Raw genomic sequence first — 27,773 nt, forward strand, 5'->3', positions numbered from 1 at the left:
GCATCTCTTTCAGTTACATATTTATGCTTTTATTTATTGTACAAAATTGAAACACCAAACAATATATTATATCGGTAGGGATAGTATGCGTTTCTGAATGCTGTTTTGTATTCAAAAAGCTCTTGTATTCCATATCTTATTTTCAGACTCTATTTCACCAGTGACACAACGGACAAAGCAAAGTTTTTTGTAGACAAGTTTTTGTTTCTCTTTTGGACATTTATGTATATGCTTATTTCAGCTCTTATTCATGGCACACACAACATATGTACATCCGTGTAAATATATAGCGCTTTTATTTTAGGGATTTTTACTTTTATTGGAATTGAAAAAAATAAAAATAACAAAGAGATCAAAAAAAAAAAAAACAAAAATAGTCAAAAACTGTGTAAATTTTGGTTATGTCATCATTGAACCGGTTAAGCTTGGTTATCAAAGCAGCTGGCGAATTGTATTGTTATTTATAGGACATATGTAACTTTTGTTACGCATTTGTGTTTGTGTGTCAAACACTTAGTTGAAATGAATTTTATGTGTTTCTTTACTTATTTGGTTATGTGTCTGTAGTTATATGCGATTGCTACATTTATCCCTTTAAAAATGCATAGTCTTATATTCATAGATACATACAGAATAATTTTAATGAAAAAAGGCTTTGCAGTTTTCTTGCAGTGCTTTACATAAGTGCACTTAAGTTTCGAGGGCAGTGACCAAAGTATGGTGGTAACAATTCGTGTTTCTGCCATGAAAAGCCTCACAGCGAAAATCCTTAGCCTTGCCATCCTGGCTAGGCATGAAATATGTGGGGCCGTTCCGCAAATTTAAAAGTACCACAACTAAATCTGGAAGAGCAGATTGGCCTAACTAGAAAAAGAAGCGGTAAAAATGGGCTTGATGGTGAATGAGGACAAAACGAAGTACCTGCTGTCATTTAGCAAAGGGTCAGCGCATTTGTGCAGAAGCTTGGAACATGACAACATTTGATGAAGCGGCTCTAGGAGTGTTCAAGAGAAAAGTTTTTAGAAATATTTACGGACCTCTACGCGTTGGCTACGTCGATTACCAAAGAAGGTTTAATTATGAGCTGTACGGGCTTTATGCAGACATCAACAGGCAAAGTCAAAATTTAAGAAGTTGAGGCTTTTTCTTAGTAAGCGTATGTATGTATACAGAACGCAATGGAATTTTCTTTTCTGTGAAAAAATGTTCCCTTCATGATCTACTCTTATAGTCTAACTACTGAACTAGATCTCCCGACGCTCTGGGAAATATTTCGCGAAAGAAAAAAAAAACAATCTACCAGGAGAGCTGAAAAGAACTAACAGGGCGACACCATTTTCAGAAAAGAAAGAGCCATTAATGTAGGAAAAGCGTAGGTGTAATTTACAGGAGTGGAAGAAGGAGGAAAGTAGAGAGAAGGGAAGACAAGTAAAAAATATAAATGGGAAGAGGAAACCTGAAAAATGGAACCGAAATGATGGCAAGGCATCGATTAGTTATGGAAGTCCCTGCTTTTTTTAAACGAATACAACCGCAACCGAAGAGTTATGTGAGTGTTGGAAGTTTGTTTTGACGAGTTATAGGTTTCCTAACGGTGTGTTTTCGACGAAGTGTAGACGAGTTGTAGATAAGTCAAACGATAAAAAATATTCTCGCTGAGTTATCGGTTTTTCACATGGAAGTTATCGAATTGTTGTCGATTTCTTTTCGAAAAAATATCGATTTGTTATTAATTTGTTATTGGACCGGTAAGGTTTGTTATCGATTTGTTGTGGACTGCGGTTGGTGTTGTGTCGTGACAAAGTAATTTCTGCTAGTCCGAACTCTTGCTCCAAATAAACAAAATCAATCAAAAGTTCCGGCGTTTTCACATGGCAATCGAATAGGTGATGTTACGCCTATTTTTCTAATTTTATTAAATTTCCTTGGAGTCAATTTCTCCCATCAAGTTTCTTAACGTAAGCAGCATTTGGTAAGTTTAGTGGACTTCTCCCATTTTGAGTTATTGAAAAGTGGGCATGGTTGTTCACGATTGATTTCTCACATTTTCAATACCAATCTACTCCGGATTCAGATTAGGCAGTGTAACGAATTTGGCAAAGATATCTACATTTTTTCCCAAGTTATCGACTTACGAATATGGCTGCTGATAGTTTTGATATTATGAAATGTTTATCTAGTTTGATGATTATGTACTACTACAGCTTACCGTTACCCGATTAAAGATATATCACATTGTATTCAAGTACAGTTACCTATAAAAATAACCTCAAAAAGTTGATCGATTTGAGAAAATATTGTCATGGGCTGAACTAGGAAGCACTCACATGATCGCTGTTCCATTTGTACAACGTATTTTCATGTTGACGTTTGGTATCATCTATGACCCCAAAAATCTATCTGACGCCACCCGGAAAGCGGTGGTGCCACATTTTCCAGTTGAAAAGGTTAGCCACGCTCCTTAGTTGTGGTCATACAAGAGAGTCACCTGGAAAGCTTATTTGTATCAACGAAATTTGTATCAACTTAAGAAGAAAGTGATTAAGTTGCCAAAACTTCGATGACCTAAATATTACCTTTTCGATAGCTGAATTAATTTCAGTTCTCCCTATAAAGAAGTGACACTTGAACTTGAATCAGCTTCAAACGTTTCCAGAGTGTAACGCAATTGCTATATATTTGGGAGAGCATTCTATGAACGACTTGTTGCTACAACAGATGAGAATGCGTAAAACATTGAGAGTAGTACCAGCTGACAGCATGGAAAAGATACATCAAATTAGGATGTCATCTCTTAACCGACTACTTAATTCGCAACAGATGACGAAAATAAATTTTATGTTTTTTTTTAAACCCCTATTTACCTCTGGAAGTTTCGCTGTTTTGCACGTTTCTGCATATTCTTCATTTCCTCGTAATTTACTGCATTTCACAAAGCAATTTCACGAATTTTACAAATATCCCAATTTCCAAAGAAACTAATAAAAATTTTGTATTTGTTCACTTTATAGCAGCTTCAAGCCAGCTGCTCCTTTATTTTTTGCACACCTCCTTCATTACTCACATCACACAACCACAGCACATTGGCTTAACTTCTTGTTTATAGTAAAAATTATAATTATTGCCAAAAATCGTGTGCAACTTTATTTTGCGCCAGTACTTTGGTTTGTCAGATAAGTATCTACGTAATTTGTTGTTGCAAATATTATTTCTTTAAATTTACACAACGTATAAGTATATATATTTTATACTCATAATATAGGTTTGTATGTATGTATGTAATCATGCAAATTCAACCACATTGCAAATTTTTTTTTGTTACTTTCGTCAGCTGTTTGCAGTGCAAATTACATAGTTAACACTCCGCACTTTGTCTGCCTCATATTACGTTTCTTGTTTTTATTACCCTTGAGATGTGGTACAGGGTGATTGTTGAATTAATGCTCCTGTACGGTAATATATGCCAACTTTTTGTAATGAAATTTAGTTCGATGTATTCGATGGCAATGGCAACTCTCTTAAGATTGATAGCAAGATCCCATCCTTTTGAAAGATATAATTAGATACATCGGTCTGCGCGCCCTCTACAGGAAGTTTTTGTTGCGTGAGATATGCTTACAAATTTAAATCTCTAAATATTTCGCTCGGGCACCACCTATTGGAAATAGTCGCTTTATTTAATGCATTGATATCGGGTCTCGACTGCGCATGTCGTACTAATGGCGTTTTCTGAAAATAATTACGCCCTGTTGGCTCTTCTCAGCTCTCCCTACAGCTTGTGTGTTCCTTTAACACAATATTTGCCGCAGGATAAGAAAAAGGGTCTCACTCTTTCAAAGAGAACCGTTTTGCCTAGTGTCAGATGACCTAACTCAAGAGTTAAACTTTAAAAGTGCAGCTTGGTGGTCCCATTTTTCCCAGAAAGAAATGCCATACGATTGTGAACGGCATTTAAAATTTCAGGTCTCCAGCTCACCGGCAAGTTACTTTAGAAACGGTGGCGATCATTTGGAATCTAAATCTAATATGAATTTTCCAATTATCTAGAACCATTATCAACCTACCAGAAACTTATGGCCTAATCTCTTCTAGAAAAATATTATTATTATGTTGCTCTGTTAAATTTTTTACTTTTGAACTTTGCGCCTGCGAAAAGGTTGAATGTGTAGATAATGGGATCCCTTTTGTCGTTGGGAAATATTTTGTGAAAGGAACACAAAACTTACGAGAGATCTGACTTTTTAGCTCAATAAGAAGTTTTTAATTTTTTGAATCGAAACATAGCATTTCAATATGGCTCTAAGCTGTGTTCAAAATTCAGGTACATTGGTTACCGACCGGAAATGAGTCACAAAGGAGCATGCGACTATAGCCACTTTATATTGGTTGCAGTTATCTCTTTTGTTTGAGCATGTCGTATGGAGAGACCAAATGTGCCTTTTTATACCTGAATGGGTATTGTAGGACAGGTCCGTTTTTACATTTCTTTACGCTCTTAAGGGTTCTGTTCGACTGGTCCTCTTTGTACGCCTAAGGCTACTGTCGAACAGAACCTTTTCCTACCGCTATAGGTATTGTCGGAGAGGTGCTCTCTGTTCGCCTTCGGGGTACTGCAGAGAAGTCCTCATACTACTCGCACGTGAACTCTTAAAATTTGTTTGATCCCTTATGCAATATTTTTAATTCTTTTCCGTGTTCGTATTGTAGTAAAATAAACCCAAACCAAATTCTACGATGGTAAAAAAAGGTTATTAATATTTTAGGTCCGGTATGGGGCTCCACATTTTTCTTAAATATTTGGTTTTTTTATTTAACCATATCCTTGCGGTTTTTTTATTGCTCCTTAAAATTGGCGGCATACATTTTTAAACTTATTTATTAAAACCGTTCCAAAAAGGGAAGAGAAGGGTCAATTCTATCCCAATGTAGACAAAAGAGATAAATTGTGGACAATACTTGGAAGCCCATCTTAAGATTAATGATATCGTATGAAATTATTAATTAGTTCCTCCCGTCCCCCACCTAGCGAAAATGGGTCTCCTTTTGCTGCATTGTCACATTGCTGCCTAGATTCGAATGAGGTTTTTAAATATTACATTTCCGGCGCCACCTAGCGATAGTTTTTTCCCCTCATGTTGCTATTTCATCGAGCTCTGAAGAATGTTATAAGTTTCAAAAACCCTAGATCCATGGGATATTGCTCTAACATCGATTGCAAGATTTGCAAATTTTGTACTGAAATTTTCGTACAAACATGAAATTGGTTCAATAAAAAGGAAGTAAAAAATTTTTATTTTCTGAGCGAAAAATAAAATTCAATAAATAATTATTAAAAAACGATTTGTGTAATAAACCCTATGACTGTTACGATCTTTGAATATCTCAACGACATTTTTGAGGATGTAGACTACAGGTTTTGTAGAAGTTACGTACACGATTTTATATCTGCGAAGGTGTTCTCTTGCCGTTTTTAGTACGTCTCGTTTGGGCGTCTACCCTACAACTACATTAGTGGAGCCCGATCGATGGTTTCCTCACAAGTTACTTTAAGTTGATAGTTTTGAGTTCCGAAAAAAATTGTGTGCATTTTGTTTTTACGAATAAAATTCATGCATCCCCTGTATTTTGGGTACACCGGTGTATGTTGATTTGTTATCGCCTCACTAAACTGCAATCAACCACAGGTTAACTTAGCCGAACAAAGTGCAATGGTAGATATTGAGGTTGCAAGAAATATTTTTTGTTGTTGGTTTTATTTCCACAAAAGTGTCGAAATGTGCAGAAGAAGAAGGTAAAATTCGTTATTTAGGTAAAGTGAAAAAAAAAAAAAACAAATAATGGCAGCAACAACGAAAAATTTCGGCTTTTGCTACAATCTTAAAACCGGTATGAATGTTTTTTTTTTTTTTTTGGTTTTTCTGATTTCTTGTTCATTTTTTATTATTATTGGCTTCTCATTCATTTTTTTTTTTTGTGTCTGTGGCACAAAAAATATTTTGTTGATTTTGCTAAGCACATATTATGAATATTTTGCGTCAATGCAATAATTGAAAAAAATACTTTGAATTAAATATATTTACATATTTATGTTTCTACACAAGAAAACTAAATATCATAAGCTCTTAAGCTCTGGTTCCTGTTCAACTCCAAAAATTTAACGTTTTTTTAACTTTTTTGATGTACTTTTAAGCTAAGTGCACAAGAACTTGGGTTCGGTGAAGTGGACGTGTAAGGTGACGTGAGGAGAGTTTCAATGGAATGCAAACACTCCGCAAATTTTAAATTGAGTAACGCAGTTGGATTCCAGTTTCCAGTTTGATTTAAATTTTGACAAACATAATTACTTGTTTGCCGATTTGTCATCTTATAAAAAAGTTTTTGACATTTTTAGATAAGCTTAAGATTTGTTCTCTCAATCTGCTAATGATAAACCGTTAAAAGTATTTTGAGGTCATTAGTTAAATTTAATTTAGTTTTAATTTTAAAATTCCTTCGCTTGAGCGCACATTCTAGCGCAATAAGTTTAGGCAATAAATATGTTTCTTTTTTGTACTCACCACATGTGTTCTCATCCGAACCATCTGTGCAATCTTTCTCTCCATTACAGAAGAGGCCACGTTCAATACAATTACCATCACCACAAGCCAAAAAACCATCCTGACAGAGTGGCTCGTCTGTGTGTAACAATGGCTTGACACGTCGTTCCTTATTCTTTGATTTGCAATTTTTCACTGACTCTTTCCAATCGCAAGTCTGCTTTTCAATATCGAAGTACAGACCCGCTGGGCAACGTATAGCTTGCAGGCCCTGAGGAGAGAAGGGAAAAAATAGGTTAAAGTGAGAAGGGAAGAAAATAGATATGATATTGAAATAAAGTTTTATTTAAACAATGAAAACGATTCTCTAATCCAAATCAAAGCTGGGATCATCTTCGGAAATAGTATTATCTATATATTTCGACTTTGCCACCACCTATCCGTATTTCCCCCTAATTTAATGCCTTTTTATCAACTTCGTGTGAGGTATTGCATTTGTAGCTCATTGGGAAGTTTTTCAAAAACCGATCGCAAGATCCCGTCCCATCAGTAGGATTCTCCTAAATATCTGGATCCATGCGACACCTAACGAAACTTATTGTGTCACATGTTAAGCTGTCATTGAGACCTGAATTCAGTTTGAAATTTAAAATCTTTAATTCATTAGTAAGTTACTTACAAACCGGCCCCAAACTTCCAAATCTCGTATAAATTTTTTAAATACTGCGATCTATGTGCCACCTAGCGGAAACTTTTTCCTTTTGTTACGTTGTCACACTGATCTAAGTGTAAAATTTCAAGTTTCTAGATCCATGAGTCGCCACTTAAAAATTGATAGCAAAATTCCACATGCCCTGTAAGGATTTTCCAATGATCTTTAAATATATCGACGCCTGGGTCAATGGATTCTTTTCTTAAATTGTAGAATAAATCTAAACTTTGCTCAAAGTAAGAAGGAGAAGTAACTTAAAAATCGTGCTCAAGAATCCAAATATCGTATGAATTTTCTTAATGACTCGCCCCATGTCCTCAACCCTTTGGTTGCATTGTCACCGTGCCCTACCTTAGGTATAAAGTTTGAAGTTTTTAGTTCAATGAGAAGCTACTTAAAAATCGATCGCTATGTAATGCTCAAAGTTTCAGGTGTCTAGGTTATAGGGAGTTTACGTAAAACTGGACCCCAAAACTTCCAATTGAATTGTCATTGGGTTCTGAAGGTTTTTTCACTGAGCCTTTACTTTATTTCTATGTCGATCAAGTTTCAAATAAATGTCTTAACTTACCGATGATGTACACTGAATGACATCACGACAATTATCACCTTCACCCGCTACCAAACGGAACCATTCACCTGCATCTTTATCTTTGCAGAGCTCTTTCTCAAAGGACTCCTCTTTTTTGGGCTCCTCTGTTGATGCCTGCCGTCTCACACGATCTGCAGAAGCTAAAGGAAAAAAGGAAATAAATGAATATTTGATAGAATTAAATTACATAAATATGTATTTCTTCTGCGAAGACGCTTGGAAGCTCAGTTCGAAATTGCACGGCTAACTAAGCGGTTGCTGGGAACAATTAAATTGATCTCATATATGTATGTATATATATGTTAATGATAGTGTTTAACATATTTATTGAAAATTCTTTGTAGAATATTTGTTGTAGCCCCTGAAGACGAGCTCCGAAGGAGATTGAAATATATCGGGAAAAAAACAAAAAATGTTATGTTCTTTAATACACCTGACCTCGAGCCAGTGTTCACAAATTATGTTCTATAAGAATTAAATTACTTAAAATGCTATGTAGTAACTAAGCTAGTATGTTGAAGATGTCTCTATAAGTCTATATATGCAGCCTATAGACTACGAAAGCACTCAGGCCTGGTGGACATTTTCAGAATAGCTTTATAGAAACTAGGAAGTGTGAGTGTAAAGTTTATTTGCGGGAAGTATATCATGGAAAAGTGAGGGGAGAAGGGAAGGAGAAGGGGGGAAGGGATTGAAGGCACAACGAGATCACATCAAAACATTGCGACAGAGGACCATCAACAGCGATACAAGCACCCAACACCTTCGGGGAGTCACCTTATCGTCATAAGAAGAAGGGGGACGGGAATAGGGTGATGGTAGGGCGAAGCAAAAAGCAAATAACGAAGAAGAGAGGTAGAGTGCGAAGCATAACAATAACAAAAAGGTGAAAAAGAGAAAACATAAAAGATTAAGACAAAGAGAAAATGGGGTTACATGGGTTTGCGTGCTACGCGACCCCTATATGGTCGCCAAGCCTAAAAATTACGCAGTGGAAGAAGCTACAGGCCTGCCAAAATACTGCGCTCAGAACCGCCACGGGCTGTCTTCTTATGTCCCCAGAACACGATCTACATAATGAGGCGAGAATACTCCCCATCAGGGAGAGAAATGAGATGCTAACCAAACAGTTCCTGTTGAATACCCAGAAACCTGGGCATCCCAACAGACATCCGATTGATGAGCCAGCACCGCCTAGGGACTTAAGGAGTCATCTCCGTAAGCATTTTGAGGAAATACGACACCTGAGAACTCAGCCATATGAAGCAAAAAAACACAAGCAGGTCCTTGGTGAACTCCACAAGAGGCGTCGAAACTTTATGCCGGGAATTGCCCGGTGAATCCAGTACTCAGGGAACAGACTCCCCAGGGAAACGCGAGTCACTCTGGCTCAACTTCGTTCTGGATACTGTAACAGGTTAAACTCTTACATATCCAGAATCAACCCCGACATACAAAATGTATGCCCCGCTTGCAATGTGTCCCCACATGCACCAACCATCTCTTTAATTGTAATGTGGAACCAACGCCTTTAACACCCCTTTCATTATGGTCTACCCCTGTCGAAACAGCAAGTTTCCTGGGACTCCCCTTAGAGGATATTGATGACAATTTGTGATCGGTCGCAGCTATTAGGTGGGGCGAAACATTGCTACAACAACAACAAAGAAAAAAATATGAGCAGGAAAGGAGGATAAAGAAAAAGAGGAAAAAGAAGATTCAGAAAAAAGAGAATAGTGGTCTCCCCTTATTCTCTTTTTTCTGAATCTTCTTTTTCCTCTTTTTCTTTATCCTCCTTTCCTGCTCATATTTTTTTTCTTTGTTGTTGTTGTAGCAATGTTTCGCCCCACATAATAGCTGCGACGAAAAAGAAGAACACAAAAAAGATGAAGATGTAGAAAAAGAAGAGGAATATGACGAAAAAGGTAAATTGGGAGAAGCTGGCGGAGGCAAAAAGAAAAAAAACTGCCTTTAGGTACCCTTACATACATATACGGACCAAAACGTTTTCCTATTCTAGTAATATTCCGGTTAAGCCAAAAGTAACAGTGTTTTTTAAAGCTTATGATGCATTCCCGGACACAAAAGATAACTTCGAGACTCGAGAAATCGAAAACTCCGCTCATCGCGTAATTCTCGAACAAATTTTAAAAATCGCAAGCTTAAGCTCTGTTTTTTTGTACATGCCATATAGGCGCTTTTGATTAAATTGCTTAAGTACTAAAAAGTTGACGAAAATTAGGTTTCAAGTTACGCCCCGTTTAAAGCTACCTGCTTGAAAAACGTCAAAAATGTTACATGTAAATAAATGCCTTCTTCATGCAGACATATTTATGCACTCGGCTATTTACTTGTCATAGCTATCGGTATTTGTGCTAAAAATAGCAATTGCGCTTGGAAACACGTGTACTCTTAAAGCTTTAAGCTTCCATCGTCTCTGTAACATTAAAATACCGGCCATATCGTCGGCTACTACATACAAATAAAAGTAAAGATGTAAATGGTCCAGCGTAATTCATTTTGATGTAGTAAAATTAAAACTTGTGTAGCCGGTTATTGGTCATTGGTTGTTGGTGTACTTACTGATGGTTAGCTGCTACTTTTTTCTGATTTACATTTTATAGAGAACATGGTACGGAATGGTACCAGTTGAAATGACAAGTATAAAAATTTTAACGAAAGAACACAAAAAAGAAAAAAAAAAAAAACAATTACTTGTAATTGCTGACAGTTGAAGTGGCAAAAAAATTGTGTTTTGCTAGAACATGTTTTCCTTGCAGATCAAATTTGTAGACACCAGTTAATTAGACCAGACAAAGCAGAATGTGAAATAAGTAAAAGTGACAATGAGATGAAATGAAAGTGAATATGCTGAATTGGGGTATATAGAGCATGAGTGTGAAGAGCTACATTTAAAGCTCCGACACATAAGCAGTTTTTCATACACATATATGAGTTTAACACAAGCTTCTGCATTATGAGTAGATTGCACGTATTTTTATGGGCAACGGTAGAATGAGCGACACTAGCGCCATCTGATATTGAAAAGTAGCCAACTCCCCAATTTTGTTCCAAGCAAATCATAAGAAGAAGAATTTGACATTTGCTTTGGCTAAGGGTGTTGGCACACTTTGCAAGTGAAATTATTTTTCCCACTGGTTGGTAAATTTTCTAAAATTTTTCACAATTAAAAACCGCAATATAACAATCGAATACGACACAAAATATGTTATCAAGTATTTTTGTTGTATAGGGAGAATGTTTACAACAGTGCTTCGCGAAATTTCGTATGTAAATGGGCAAGGCGTAATAAACTTCAATTGCCAAGTCTGAAGTTCCTTCATATTTACAAACGCCACATCTTGGTTGATTGTGGCGATGTTATTGGAATGCATGTTTGTGTTAAACGCATCTACATATATGAAAAATGTCACTGTGTCACCGCCTTTATTCAATTAAATATTTAAGAAAAAATCGCATTCAGCAAGTGGACAAAGCGATAGCTGTAACGATCATGCCGTACTCCATTTTTTTATTGATTTTTCTCCAAGGATGCGATTTGAGCCCTGCTGCATGGACAACACATTACTTTTTGGCCGATTGCACGGCAAGAGGGCGTAGAAGAAAGGTAACGAGTACGAAGTTGCCCATAATCATCTCCCTTACTTGTTGCACTCTCGCCCAATAATCGCAAGAAAAGAAATTTGTTGACAGCAATTTGTGCCCGTTTATAAACAGGGAGTTTGATTGGTGTTAATATTTTAATACTTAGCGGAGCAGAGCTCACAGAGTATATTAATTTTGTTCACATAACGGCATAAACTAAACGAGATAGTTTTTTTTTATTTTTTTTTTTTATTTATTTGCCCGTAAACACGATAACTTAAGTAAATTTTGAGGTATTTTAATGAAATTTGTTATCATAGTTCCAGGGCACTTATCTCAGATCACTATTTAAAATGAACGAAATCGGTATCCAAAATTTCGAAAAGCCGGAAATATGCGATAATTCATTACGAAAGAGCTTTATCGCTCTTAGTAGGTGTGTTGATCTTATGACGCAGAATAGAAAATTAGTACACTTTTGGACAATGGGCGTGGCACCGTCCACTTTTAAAAGAAGGTAATTTAAGAGTTTTGCAAGCCGTAATTTGGTAGCTGAGCATGTAGTGTCCGGTTACTCCCAAACGTAGCCTTACTTGTTAATCATTGTCTTTTTCTTCGTATTTTGCACTTACATTTTAGCAGAAAGAGATTATTGCGTGAACTTTTACAAATGATATGAAAATTGGTTAGCAGCTTAGGTTAATCAGTATTTTCTTACTACTTTTACAAAAAGAGTTTAAATACTATAAATTTTACTATACTGGCTGATTTTAGGCCCTGCCAAAGCTACTCATAAGAAATCTAAGTTATATAGTTGTTGAAAATTTGTATTCCGAAAGCTGGGAACTAAGGTCGAGGAATTTCGATTTTTAACATCGCTTAAGTAAAAAAGAAAAAGCTCACGTTACTGCGGTGAGGAGATCTTGCATTTAACGCTGGTTACAAAGAAGTTTATAAGGCTGTTTTTGGATTGTATAAATCCTCCAGAACATTATTTCCCAAATCAGCAATATATGAAGTTATTTCTGGCATAATTTCTAGGGTTTCCACACAAATAGCCTCGAGGGAGAATTAGAGAGATTAGAGATATTACATATACATTTCTTAACGAATGCGTCTAAGCACAATATTTGGTAGCTTTTCTTATTAAATTTAACTATATTTTAACGGGCAATAAGCGGGCGGCCAAATTTTTGCTCAGCAACCCAAGAGGTAACTAAACTGTTAAATTTAATACAGATGAGATACAAGCAGTAATGACCGCAATGTTTTGTAAGCCAGTTGCACTCCGCTCTTCGATAGGTGGTGCTCCGGGTAGCTAAGGAAACATTTGATATACATGATTTTCGGCAATAAATCTCGCCTAAGGTCATTCAATCATGTAAAAGTACTACTGATATCCGCCTTTTCTGGATGTGGATTCTATACGCTCCGGTATTATTACCTACTTGTACTATACCGACTCCCGCGGAGACCTTATTTTTTGTCTTCTCGTACCTTGATGTCTGCGGATTTTAATTCTTACCTTACGATAGGATTGCCTAGCCGCGGTTATATTCTAAGTCCCTTTACCATCGGTGCTATATTAAATATACAATTTTTTCCAAAAACTACCTAGCGCTGTGAAATAAATAGCATTCAGTGAGTGCCTCAAAACTCTTAAAAATATGCAGTACCGCCTTAGCATCAGCCTGTGGGCGCCTATGACGTTTTATATAAATACTAAGCGGACGATTAAACCAGGCACTGCTGACCTTATTAACAAAGCTAATAACGTCGGGAATATAATATTTGCTGTTGCCGAAGTAGAAAAGGATCCCAAAGGATGCGGTTACTGCACAGCAGGGAGCCACTACCTTCAAGTAGTACCTGTGGAACCTTATAAATCGTGTTAATTTAAATATGCCTGAAGTGATTCTGTAAAGTTTTCGGAACTTAGAACTTTTTAATACTTTACTGATATTTTAAGGGTCCATAAATCTGAAACAACTTTCATGCTAATTATAATTGCAGCTCAAGCCTTTTTGGATCTTGTTGCACTAATTTTTGTTAGTAAGTTTTTCTTATTGTGAGAGGTTTTTGTTTATAAAAATTGTGTTTCGTTGCAAGACATTTTATATGTTGCATTATTGCTAATTTAGTAATACGTATTCAACTAACAAAAAAAAAAACTTAAAACAGTCTTTCAAAATTACAACAAAAAAACTAAGCAAAAAAGTTCTGCAGTCAATCAAAACTGCAAATAAGCAAAAAAAAAAAATTATAATCAACAATCGGTCGTCAAGGTTGACTGAAGCAACCAAATAAAGCGTAGACTTAATGAGGCAAACTTATAGAAAAAAAAGGCGAAGAGGGGGGAAAGGGGATTGAAAGAAAACTAAGTTAAAAGCCGGATTGTATGCACCTCTGCATATGTAGTACTAAAATAAGTATGTTATGCTATGCACATCTTACCGAACAAATGCAGTTTTTATTAAATGCCAGTGCAGTAGGAAAATAAATTGGTAGTTTGCAAGGTCGCTTGGTAATGCTTATTATTTAAAAGGGAGTAGCGAATTACGAATTGTTGCCCTTGAAATAGTTAAAGTCAATTTGTTAACTAAAGAAAACTAAAGTTCAGCAACATGTGCTGAATATTTAAGGTTATTGTTCGAATATTTAAGGTTATTGTTCGATTTGTTGATCGAAAGTGTTAAACAGTGTAAGTATGTATATATATATATGCATTTTCTTATGTTTAGCTAATAATGCACATAGGCCGTTTTTTCATGTTAACTTTAAAATTTATGAGCCCTAAAAACCTATTTTTATTGCACAGATAAACATTAAAGTTCACTGAGAAAATGGCAAATAAAACAGAAACACAAAATTGATGGATGCAAAATATTGTTTTTAATGTGAATATTTTGAATTATATATGGAAAGTCGTCAGCTATCGCGAAACTGGTTTAAAATCGATTTGGCGTTTAGGCGCTACTTAATGAATGATGACATGGAAAGTGACCGCAAATAGAGTTCGTTTCTTAAGTCTTTTGAAATCGATCAGTTGGTTAGTTATGGATAAAAGAACACCCTCAAAAATAACGTGCTTGTTGTGTTATGGCTATGACAGTAATGCTGCGACATACATACATACGTTCTTTACCAAATATGAAATAAATAATGATTTAGTGCATACTGAAATATTTCTTATTTATTTTGCTTGATAAAAGCGGAGTTTTTTTTTTTATAGAAATGTAATAAAGAAATCAGTGTTGCGCTACTCGCAACAAAATATTATACAAATAAACTTGTTTGCTAGTAATTATGCAAACACCATTTGGAAAAGAATACAATTTTGAAACTTTTTGAACCCATTTTGAAAATGGGGTTTTCCATTGTATTCGTTACATACGTCATTGAAGTTTTTCTTAAAGTTAATGAAAAGGAGAAAATATTCGATCCAATTTGTTTATCACCTTTGCTGCTATTTCCGTGATCGAAACTGCATAGCTGGACAAATTCGCATTGGTGATACATTTAAGACTTTTTTAGGCCCTTTCGGTTTGAGTTTGGAATAAATAAAAACGAATGCTATGAAGGTTTATTTTGAAATTTTTGGAAATTTTCGGAGTAAATTAGAATTCTCTTTCTGTGCCATATCAATTTTTCAATTTTTTCGTGCTATTTTGAAGCAGTTCCAGGCTCAGATAGGAAAATTTTAGATAATGTTTTGGAAGTAAGTACGAGATCTTTTCAAATCGATTATTTGATTATCGATATATTGCGGAACTTTACGAAATCCTTTCTGGTTCAGTACAGGTAATTTTGAGACCGTTGATTAACAAAGTTCGAAACCATTCTCGAATTACTTATTATTATAGCCGAAGCAACTAAAATGTAACCGAAAATGAATAAGAAGACGTTATCAAAAATAAATGAGGTACCCGTAACGTATTACTGAGGGTGGGGCCGTGTGTAGAAGTCCACGAAAGTGGGGAAAGCTTCTGACCGCCATTCACCTGGGAATGGCCAGAGCGATTCTTTTGCATGCGGTTCAAGTAGCTCACTACTGCCGGTCGCTTGCGGCCAATTATCCTCTGGGTGAGCTAATGTGAGAAGGCGACAACCTGGCTAGGCCACTCTGACATAATCGGTTTAAGGGCTAGCCGGGGGAGATTTCATCGGCAGCGTCTGTACACCTCTAGGTGCGGCTGAAAGCGGGCGTCTGTCTTGGAGCAAGCGGCTCGCTATATAAACGTGCCAAGTAATATTTTCACCCCCGCTGAGCGGGTTGTGTGCTGGGCTTGGGACCCGCCACGTAAAACCATACTCCAATGAAATATAACAACAAGCCTCGGATAACTACACTCTCTATTGATGACGACCATGGAAAACGTTTGAAGGACAATGAATTGAGGGCATGCACCTGGAACGTCCGCTCCCTGAATGGGATTGGTGCAGATGCCCGGCTGGTTGATGTCCTCGTCAAAGCAAAATCTGACATCACCGCCATCCAAGAAATGCGTTGGACGAAGCAAGGAAGAAAGAAGATCAAAAATTGTGACATATATTGGAGTGACCATGCGAATAAGCGCAGTTTCGGCGTCGGATTCGTGGTGGGAGAGGCTTTGTCGCCAAGTGCTGGCGTTCACGCCTGTGGACGAGCGTCTCGCCGCTATCCGAATAAAAGCAAAATTTTTTAATATATCATTCATCTGCGCCCATGCGCCGACAGAGGAGAAAGACGAGGAGGTGAAAGACACTTTTTATGAACAATTAGAACGCACATACGAGCGCTGCCCCCGTCATGATATAAAAGTCGTGCTTGGCGACTTTAACGCCAGGGTGGGCAAAGAAGGTGTTTTTGGCCCTACAGTCGGAAAGTTCAGCCTACACAATGAAACTTCTCCTAACGGACTGAGGCTGATTGACTTTGCCGGTGCTCGAAACATGGTCATATCAAGCACGAGGTTTATGCATAAAAAGATACATCAAGCTACATGGCTGTCTCCTGATCGAAATACTCGCAATCAGATCGATCACGTTGTGATAGACGGACGGCATGCCTCCAGTCTTTTAGATGTGCGCACGATCCGAGGACCTAACATCGATTCGGACCATTATCTCGTTGCAGCCAAAATACGCACCCGCCTCAACGCGGCTAAAAACAAGGAACAAAAAACACAAGGAAAGCTAGACGTCGAAAAGCTTCAATCACAACAGACTGCCAATGATTTCGCAACTCGACTCTCACACCTGCTCTCTGAGGGCGCAACTCATCCTGAAGGAATACAGGAGCAGTGGGAGCATATCTCCAAAGCACTTCATACTGCCGCCGAGGAAAAAATTGGTTACCGGCGGCCACGAAAAAACAACTGGTATGATGAAGAATGCCGCGTTGCAACCGAAAGAAAAGACGCTGCCTACAGGGCTACGTTAAAAGCGAGCGCGACAAGAGGAGTGTGTGAACGCTATCGTGAGTTGAAAAGGGAAGCGAGACGCCTTTTCAGGAAGAAAAAAGCAGAAGCAGAAAGGCGTGAGTGCGAGGAGCTTGAGCGGCTAGCCACCAGGAATAACGTCCGAAAATTCTACCAAAAAATACGGCGACAGACGGAAGGTTTTAAGACCGGGGCAAACTCCTGTAGGAATGAAAACGGCGGCCTTGTAACTGATGTCCAGAGAGTGCTTAGATTATGGAGGGAACACTTCTCTGCTCTCCTAAATGGAGGCAGCAATTCACCGCGCAGAGATGAAGAACCCGATCCCGCAATCGATGATGATCGGGCTAGCACCTTTATGGTGCTATGGTACCGGAGCGTACCGGATTTGTATCCGGCAAAGGACCATCACATCGATAACACTCCCCAAAGCCTTCGGGGAGCAACCTTATCGCTACAACAACAACAACAACAACATGGAATATATGTCCCCCCGCCCGATTATGACGAAGTTAGAATAGCAATAAACAGATTGAAAAACAACAAGGCCGTGGGCGCTGATGGATTGCCTGCGGAGCTATTCAAGTTCGGCGGCGAGGAGTTGGTAAGGCGCATGCAGCAGCTTCTTAGCAAAATATGGGCGGACGAAAGCATGCCCTACGGTTGGAATCTAAGTGTTCTTTGCCCAGTCCACAAGAAGGGAGATACTGCAAAATGCACCAACTATCGTGGAATCAGGCTTCTTAATATCGCATATAAGGTCCTTTCAAGTGTATTGTGCGAAAGATTGAACCCCACCGTGAACCGGCTGATTGGACCTTATCAGTGCGGCTTCAGACCTGGTAAATCTACCATCGACCAGATTTTCACAATGCGCCAAATCTTGGAAAAAACCCGTGAAAAGAGAATCGACACACATCACCTCTTCGTCGACTTTAAAGCCGCCTTCGACAGCACGAAAAGGAGCTGCCTATATGCCGCTATGTCTTAATTTGGTTTCCCCGCAAAACTTATACGGCTGTGCAAAATGACGTTGAGCAACACCATCAGCTCAGTCAGAATTGGGAAGGACCTCTCCGAGCCGTTCGAAACTAAACGAGGTTTCAGACAGGGTGACCCCCTATCGTGCGATTTCTTTAATTTGATGCTGGAGAAAATTATACTAGCTACAGAACTTAACCGCACTGGAACAATATTCTATAAAAGCGTGCAATTACTGGCATATGCTGATGACATTGATATCATCGGCCTAAACACCCGCGCTGTTAGTTCTGCTTACTCCAAGCTGGAAAAAGAAGCGGTAAAGATGGGTTTGATGGTGAATGAGGACAAAACGAAGTACCTGCTGTCATCGAGCAAAGAGTCAGCGCATATGCGCCTTGGCAACCACGCTACTGTTGGCAGCCATAATTTCGAAATAGTAAAAGACTTCGTTTATTTGGGGACCAGCATCAACACTAGCAACAACATCGGCACTGAAATCCAGCGAAGAATCAATCTTGCCAATAAATGCTACTTTGGACTAGGTAGGCAATTGAAAAGTAAAGTCCTCTCTCGGCGAACGAAAATCATACTCTACAAGTCACTTATCGTGCCCGTCCTGCTATATGGGGCAGAAGCATGGACCATGACAACAGCAGATGAAGCGGCGTTGGGAGTGTTCGAGAGAAAAGTTCTTCGAAAGATTTATGGACCACTACGCGTTGGCGATGGCGAGTACCGAAGAAGATTTAATGATGAGCTGTACGAGCTGTACGCAGACATCAACATAGTCCAGCGAATTAAAACGCAGCGGCTGCGCTGGCTAGGCCATGTTATGCGAATGAAAGATGATGCTCCGGCCAAGAAAGTGTTTCTATCTGAACCCGCCTATGGAAGCAGAGGTAGAGGGCGGCCCCCACTCCGTTGGAAGGACCAGGTGGAAAACGATTTAAACTCCCTTGGTGTGACCAATTGGCGCCGGTTGGCGGAGCGAAGGAGCGACTGGCGCGCCTTGTTGGACGGCCATAACCGTTTAGACGGTTAGGCGCCAATTAAGTAAGTAAGTAAGTAACGTATTACTTGATTCGATAAAGTAATTAGTTACGTATTAGTAAATATCAGAAAACAACAAAGTCCGAAAATTTTAGGAGTTAATAGATGAGTACCCGGTAGCAAAAACCGGATCTGTAAGAGTAACTGGTACCAAATAATAATAATAAACATGTACAAAAAACTGGAACGATAAAGTTATTCGGCACAAATAACCGGTTCAAAAGAGTAGCGGGTACAAAACAACCGGCTCAAATCAACAGTTTCAAATCATGGGAACAAAAAGGAAGTCGGTGTCGAATAACCGGACTAGAAAAAGTAATCGGTGACAAATAAACGGATCGGAAAAAGTAACCAGCACCAAGTAGCCAGATCGGAAAATTAACAGGTACCAAATAACCGGATCGGGGAAACTAACCGGTATAAACTGATAGCATCTAGAGTGTAATTGGTCGGAAAAATTACCTGGTACTGAATAACAGGATCAGTAATCGGTGCTAAAAACTATATCATGCAAAGTAACCAGTAAAAATTAACTGGATCGAAAGATTTTAACGGTACAAAATTACCGCTCCGTTGAAGGCTGGAGAGGCGTTGCATCATCGATACGAATATCTCACACAGCGCGTTAAAGGTTTTATAATTGTCGGAAGGGGCTACAAAATCAACGACACATATGTTCGAGTGGGTCAAAAAAATCGTTATTGGTAATGGTTTTAAAGCAAACAACAACAACAACAACTTGCTCTTAATGTTCTAACTCGCGCGTGTACATTCATTGTTGATCCATATAACGGAATAATGTGTGGTAAAATGAGAGGACGAGAGAAAAAAAAAATAAAAAAAAAACAAGTAAAGGTGTCGAAGTTCGGGTGTAACCGAAATTGCACATTTCATTTCAGATAAATTACTTTTCTACACAACACGTGGCACCGCCCGTTTAAAAAAAAATGTCTCCCCATTTCCTCTTACAATAAAACTTGATAAGTGAAATATCATTGATTCAAAACTAATTTTTGCTAAGTTATAGCTTATTACTCAAGTCTACGAACCTTTTAAATTTGTTTTATATCTAAGTTGCCGTGATCTTTAACCAATCCCGTCCATTTTTACAAAAAATATTTTCTACTATAGGGAAAATTTGAGTACACAATTTTATTACGATCCGTTAATTTTTCTTCAAGTTATGGCTCCCGGAACCTAGAAAATTGCACAGTCATAAAAGGCCGGTGCCACACCCATTTTCAAAAATTTGAAGTTTTTCCTATTTATTGTTACAAATTCACTTGGGAAATGAAATACCATTGATATAAAGCTCTTTTTTGCAAAGATATAGCTTATTATTTTCGTTTACTACCCTTTTAAAAATCTTTTATATAAAAGTGCGCGTGATCTTTAACCGAGATCGTTAATATAGTAAAGGCAACCTCTCTGCCAAATTTTGTACGATAGGTTTAACGATTTTTGATTTATGATTAATGATATTTGTAAAATTGATTTTATCACAAGTGGGCGCCCATTAAATTTTTTTTTTTTTAATTTTTATCAAGAGTCTCAATATCAGTCCACATGTCATATTTCAACATTCTAGGTGTATTATTTACTAAATAATCAGTTTTTTGTGTTTTCCAAAATATTATATATAAAAAGTGGGCGTGGTTATCATGGAAGTTCGCTCATTTTCAATACCAATCTATTCTGGGTCCAGATAAGCTCGTGTACCAAATTTGGTAAAGTTATCTCAATATTTACTCAAGTTATTGTGTTAACGGACGGACGGACGGACATGGCTCAATCAAATTTTTTTTTCGACACTGATGATATTGAATATGGAAGTCTATATCTATCTCGATTTCTTTATACCTGTACAACCAACCGTTATCCAATCAAAGTTAATATGCTCTGTGTGCAAAGCACGCTGTGTATCTTAAGAGTACTGAAAAGTGATAGGCATGATAAAAACACTAACAAGGTAAAAAAAAAACAAAAAAAAAAAAAACAAATTTAAATACATAGTTTTCTTTTGTTTATTTTTTATTTTCTTCTGCTTGTAGATTGATTTTAAAATTTTAAATTGCGCAAATCTTCAATAAATAAGTAATGGCCGAGCAGAAGAGAGAACGGTTATACCTTGTTCTTGTTTTTATCATGGTGATAGGCAATTAAGAAAATAGTAAGAAAAAATATCACCGACAGAGAAGAAACATAGAATAGTATCACATTCAGTTGGGAAAATTATAAAATAAAAACAATGATAAGAAGAGAGTCAGAAAAAATAAGCGAAAGATTTAGAGAAAGCGAAGAGAAAGGCGATAGCGGTATAGAGAAGGTGGATTGCGTTAAGGGGGATATTGACTCAAGGGGTAGGGAGAGCAAGAAAAGAGTGCAAGAGAACAAATGCATCATCAGGCCGGAAATATGTTCTATAATTTTGAATAGCAGAAGGGTATGGTCGAACGTAGATAAACTATTAACAACGAAATAATAATGCAATTGCAAGAAAAAATTTGTATAATTTAGACATTAAAACAAAGTAAGATATTTTTTATAATTTTCATAATTAATTCATTAAATAACACAAAATTTAATAATTTATATAACTGATATTCTGCCTATTAAAGAAGTTTTACTAAAAACAAACAACAACAAATGAACAAATGAGAAACAATTAAAATTTATTCAAGCCTATAGGTTTATTAATTTATTTGAGGTAATGAAAACAAGTAAGGACGGGATTGTCTTCGGCTGTGCGTTTCATGAATGGGGCTGAACAATAATCTTATCCCGTTCGTAATCTCAAAATAATCGGATGTATAAGATAAGAAATATATAGTGAACAGATGTACATACCTAAACGATTTTTAAGATAAATATAAAATAAAAAATGGCAAAAAACACCCTTGTTTGAACGAACGGTTGTATGGGCTATATATTATATTTAGCTCCGATCGAAATGATTTTTTTCAGAAAACCATCTATGATATATTAAAATATATATCACCGAGTTTCACGTTTATACCTTCTAAATTAATGGAGAAATGGCCAAAACACTTTTTATCTGAACGATCGGTTGTATGGTATATATACTATATATAGCTCTGATCAAAGTGATTTTTTCAGAAAATCTTCTATGATAAATTAAAATATATATCAGCGAGTTTCACGTTTATACTTTCTAAATTAAGGGAGAAATGGCCAAAAATCTTTCTATCTGAACGATAGTTGTATGGGATATAACTATATATAGCTCCGATCAAAGTGATTTTTTCAGAAAATCTTCTATGATATATTAGAATAAACATCACCGAATTTCACGTTTATACTTTCTAACTTGCGGCAGGAAGGACCAAAATCGTCTTATCTGAACTATCGGTTGTATGGGAGATATATGTTATAGTGGTCCGATCCTACCGGATCCGACAAATGTCTAATATTATACAAAAATACATCCTTGTGCCAAATTTCATTGAGAAATCTCAAAATTTGAGGGACTAGTTTGCGTTCAAACAGACAGACGGACGGACGGACAGACGGACATGGCTATATCAACTCAGTGATCAATTCGGTATACTTAATGGTGAGTCTATCTTCTATATTTCCCAACCTTACAAACATCGGACCAAAGTTAATATACCATTTGATGTTCACGAAAGGTATAAAAATTGACTTTCTTGCGCTTAACGCCTACTTTATGTCTACATACGCGCATACTTAAACAAATTTCTACAATATTCGTCAGCACTCCGTTAAGTGCAAGCGCACCTGAATATGTACGGACATAAGCAACTGTGTTTCCGGTGTTTTGCACCGTCACAAAATTTACTTAAATGAATGTATGTATGTATTTAATTATTCATATGCTCTTACATATACTCGTACATAAAGATATATGTATATAATATATATGTATGTATGTATGTAAAGTAGCGGATGCGTGAGTGGATTAGTTGATGTGGGTGAATGAAGTATGACAAATGACGCCATTATAAAAAAATTTTGGATAATTTTGTATAAAAACCGCACCACCTTACATGCTGAGTTATGTGGAAAAGTATACGCTGCAGCTGTATTTTTTATACTTATTATAAATAATGTAAGTTAGTGGTAGGGCAAATTTTAAAAGTATCTACAAGTACGTTTTGTAAGGGCACGAAACAATTTTATTAATTAGTTTTGCGCACGTGTAAGCGATTTTTATGAAATTTTAATATAAGTTAAATAATCAGTTACATCAGAATAAAACTTACTAATCGCCTAGATTTTCAGAAGTTATTACTCTAAGTCATACTTTTGTTTTTGAAGTTTTGGTGCAATTTAGTGTTTAAAACACAAAAAAAAAAAACCAAAAATAAACAAAATAAAATATTTAAATTTGGTTTTGTTTGAGAGAAAACATTAATATGTATGTGTGCAATTAACAAACTTAAATTTTTTTCATTGCGGAAAACGTCAATAATGTCAGATTATATCTTGTAGGCATTTTTATCATGCTTTTATCAATGGATCAAATATATGGTTGGCTCATCTCATCAGCTGATTTTATTTTTGTTCATTTCACCGGAGTAGGGATTGTCAATGGAGATGAAAAACGCAAAATGAAACCAACACATTGACACAATTTTATTACAACACACAAAAACTGCTAAGTTTTATGTGTTCATTCCATTCCATTCGCCTAACACTAACACGCCGATTTTGACAATCTGAACAATGGTATGTTGTTGCTGTAGAGATGAGCCAACCATATAGTTGCTCTTATCTATGCCCACATACTTATTTTAAGGCATAGTTGCAAATTTTTTGAAACAAACTCTGAGATAGGGCATATTTGAATAAACTTCTAAAACAGGGAGTTCTTAAAAAAATTCTGAAATAGAGCATTTTTGGAACGTTTTCTGGGATATAACGTTTTGGAAACAGCATTGCTGTCTGATATAAGAACGTTCAGCTAGCCCTAGTAATTTGATTTAGCCTCGACGAACCTTATTGCATGTGGAGTTTAAGGGTGCTAGCTCTTTACTGCTGTTTTATTTTGGTGTCGTAATCAACAATTGATTAGTTTTCGCATTTTAAAATTGATTGAAATAATCAAAGGCAACTAAGTTATTATTGATTATAAATCTTTTAGCTATTTAAAAATAAAATAAATGTAAAGCGCGAAACCTCCGAAGAGATTTTAGGCCGAGCTTCTCTTCCAATTCGCGTCGTGCTTCTTTTAGTTTTTCCTACAAATTGGCGGGAAGGTACCTATTTGTTTTATGCCGACTACGAAGGGCATCTGCAAGGTAGATGAGTTTTCACTGAGAGCTTTTCATGGCAGAAATACACTCGGAGTGCTTGCCAAACAGAGAGGGGAGAGAGCCCTCTTAGAAAAATTTTCTTATAATTTAAAAAATTTGTTTCTTTAATTTTGTTGTTGCTTTGCCCGGGGCATGATCACAGGATCTTCGGTGTGTTAAGGGGAGCACGTTACCATCACACTAATGTGGTCGCCTTTTAACTATTTAAATTTACTTAATTTATTTTTGATTTATATACTTCTTGCTATTTTAGGTTTTTTATTCAGATGAGTAATTTTATTTGATTGAAAGAAATCTGAATTAGTTTAACGTAAGCAAGGTTTTCGTTAATATATTTTTTTTACAAAATTAAAATTATGATTTTGATTGATTTTAATTGAACTTACTTTCAAACTAAATTGATTAATTTAAAAAAATATATTGTGATGTTATTTTATCATACGTTTCAATTAACCATTGTATTTACTGACCTTAGTTAAAACCTAAAGTTTATTTAAATTGGTTTATTTAATTTGGTTATATTTGATTTTATTTATTTTTTGTTCAACAAGCTAAATCACTGATTAAACTGTAGTGCGTAAAACTTGTTTTATATAATTGAAGTCATTTTAATTTATTTAGTTTAAATAGAAGTTAAGTTAATTTATTTTATTTTGTTTTATTTTTTAATTAGCTTTTTATTCTGAATTCAAATTACGGCATTCAAACAATTTTCATAAAACTAGTTTAATACAGTTCTAATCATTTTATTTAAATTAACTGAATATCGATTAAATTGATTAATTTAGTTTTTGTTTTTATTTCAAATACAAATAATTTGTCGAATTTAAATTTGAGTTTAATGTAATATGTACAAACTTATTCCAAATTACAAAGTAGTTGCTTTTAATAAAATTTGATTAAACTTCATAACTTTTCGATAAATATTTCAAAATCTCAGCTTTCAGCGGATTTTTCCTGAGATTATTAAAAATTGTTTAATATCAAATGCAAATATAATAAAATTGTGATTTTAATTTAAAAATATACTTATAAAAATTAAACCATGCTTTTATCAATCAGAAGTAAAAGTCAAACTTTGATTTTTATTTTACTTTACGACGTTACTTTTTAAGTCAAAATTTTATTGTTATTCTCCAAATCAAAAATATGTAAATGTTAAAATTTTACTAAATCTGTCTGTAAATTTATGTTCGAAATAAATGTACACATTTTTTAATAAAAAAATATTTTTAACTGATATTTATTTTTTAATCAAATAAAATTTATTTAATAAATTTTTATTTTTATTGTTTAAATCAAAACTAAAGTTAAAAATGTGTCTTAATTGTCTCTAAATTCAATAAGTCATTTTCAAGTTTTGTTTTTCAGGTAAAAAGTTTAAGCAAAAACTCAAGTTCTGTTTTAATCCTAAATAATCGTTTCGAAATTTCCTTTTGTGTTTAAAAAATTCCTTTTACAGTCAAAAATTCGTTTACATTTATTAACTAAAATAAAAAGGCAATTTTAAATTTATATTTGTTTTTTTATAAATAATCAAATTCTTTTTTTAATCTTAATAAGTTTTTCAATTTTTAATTAAGTCAAAAACAAATTAATCTTTATAATTGTTCCGGCAAATGTAAGGCCGATGTGTCGATCAAAAAAAAAAAAAAAAAAAAAAAAAAAAAAAAAAAAAATTGCTTGATCCTAATTTTTTCATTCAAAAGTTTAAGTTTAGTTGGAATGGAATTTTTGTTTTTTTCGAAATAATTGCTTGAATTGATTAAAAAAAACTATTTTTTTATATATATATTAATATTTAAATTGATTTTTGATCTAACTATTGATATTTACGTTATACTTAATATTTTTCTTAGTTCGACAACGCTTCTTCTAGTCATAAAACAAAATCACGATTTGGCTAATTTTACTGAAATTTGAGATAACATTTTTTTACGTTCTGGAAAAGATGAAAACATTTCAATTTTCGAATGTTAGATTCGAGCTCCGGTAAAAAGAGCACAGTTTTCGAATTGGCGAGTAAAAAACTAAGCTGATCAATTTATCAATTAAATTTTTAACACACTTACAACAAATAAATATTGCAATAATTTTTTTTTAACACTCACCTGTCGCAGTAGCCACAGCTAATATGGCAAAAACTACAAAGAGTTTTGCCATTATCAAATCTGTTTATGTTTGATGCTTTGTATTTTGACTTTTACTAGCGTTGAAAATATTTAACACTAGCAATCAGCGCTACCAGCAACTCTTCACGAACGGTATTCACGTATCAACGTAAGAAATTGCAATAACTCGAAAAACACACACAAACTTTCAGTGTTAAATATTGAAAAAAGTAGGGTCAGCACAAAGTGTCACTGCTAAAATTTATTTTGTGTTTTTACTTCAAATATAAATAAGTAGAAGAAGAGCAATCGCACAAGAGTAAAATTTGCCCTACCGATCACTAGCAAAGTTCCACTTACACTGCGCCAGCGCAACACCACAAAGATCGTAGCAACTGTCGCTAACAAGCAAATGAAGCAACGTCGTACTACTCAAACACACACGAACACTCAATATAAATAACAAAAAAAAAAAAAAAGAAAAAAAAAACAGTAACAGCGTTGGCCAAACCGAATGTGTTGTCAGCCTTCGAAATCACTGACTGACTTCTTCTACTTTTATTACAATAAATGAAATGCAAATGCTACTACTATAAGCAATACAACAACACTTAATAAGATTGCAACAACAAATTAACACTTCTAGTGCTTACTGCATAGCACCACGATCAGCAGCTGTGGTGAATATATTGAACTCTTTTGCTTGCTGGTTTGTTTGTGGAGCTTTTGGTTTTCAACACAACTACTCTTCACCACGATTTTTGTATGGGGAAATGAGAATGTCACGGTTTTCGTTCCACAAGTGGTAGCTTATTTATGCATATTCAACACGATGCACAATTTCAACACACTAAAAAACGTACAAAAAATTTTGCCGTACCTTTATAAGTCTGAGAAAAAATTTTTTATAAAAAAAAAACAATAAAAATACTGCAACGAAATAATAAAAAATATTTTTAACGCTTTTTTCGCGAATTTTTTACGAAACTCCTTACGTGTCGCGTCGTGTTGGCATAAGAGAGCTTATGACACAACAACACGCTTTTATATTCAATAGGTTTTGGTATAAAATCCGGTTAAGAATAACTGCTCTCAATTGTGGTGAGTTTGTTATGAGGGAGCGCGTAAATTTGATTAATAACGTAAATATGTATATATTTGGTTTACAGGGGAATTGTGGACTTTTCGCGCGTTGGTGTTTACACGAAGGTCTGTATATGTGTGGTGAATTTTCGCTGTACTCATTGTCGTTAGAGAGCTGTGACTTTTTTCTTTATGCAAGTTATGCAGATTAGCTGTTGGCAATGGCTGTCTTGTTATATCGCACAAAGCACAAATGTGTTCGACTTCTTTGTTTTAAATTAGTGATGTTTATTTTTAGAAGCAGGCATGATTGGATTATGTTTGAAGTAAGTTAATTAACAAGGGACGATTATAAGTGGCTTGACACGTTTCTTATTAAATA

At 35.6% G+C, this 27,773-nt stretch overlaps 1 protein-coding gene across 3 annotated transcripts in view; it reads right to left on the reverse strand.

Annotated features, from left to right (window-relative positions):
• Positions 1–27,326, reverse strand: part of serp (chitin deacetylase-like protein serp) — a 44,592-nt gene extending 17,266 nt beyond the window's left edge. The window contains exons 1-4 of one of the 3 annotated variants that reach the window (XM_067789913.1): positions 27,189–27,326; positions 26,309–26,563; positions 7,820–7,980; positions 6,558–6,807 (exon numbers count right to left, since the gene is read on the reverse strand). In XM_067789913.1, coding sequence (XP_067646014.1) covers positions 6,558–6,807; positions 7,820–7,980; positions 26,309–26,360 — 463 coding nt within the window. In that variant the 5' untranslated portion in view covers positions 26,361–26,563; positions 27,189–27,326. Of the gene's footprint in view, positions 1–6,557; positions 6,808–7,819; positions 7,981–26,308; positions 26,915–27,188 lie in introns of those variants that run through there. The other 2 variants (XM_067789914.1, XM_067789912.1) reach the window with 2 other exon arrangements.
• Positions 27,327–27,773: the final 447 nt, after the last annotated feature.

This window comes from Eurosta solidaginis, chromosome 5 (genome assembly GCF_040869045.1).
Source record: "Eurosta solidaginis isolate ZX-2024a chromosome 5, ASM4086904v1, whole genome shotgun sequence".
Lineage (NCBI taxonomy): Eukaryota > Metazoa > Arthropoda > Insecta > Diptera > Tephritidae > Eurosta > Eurosta solidaginis.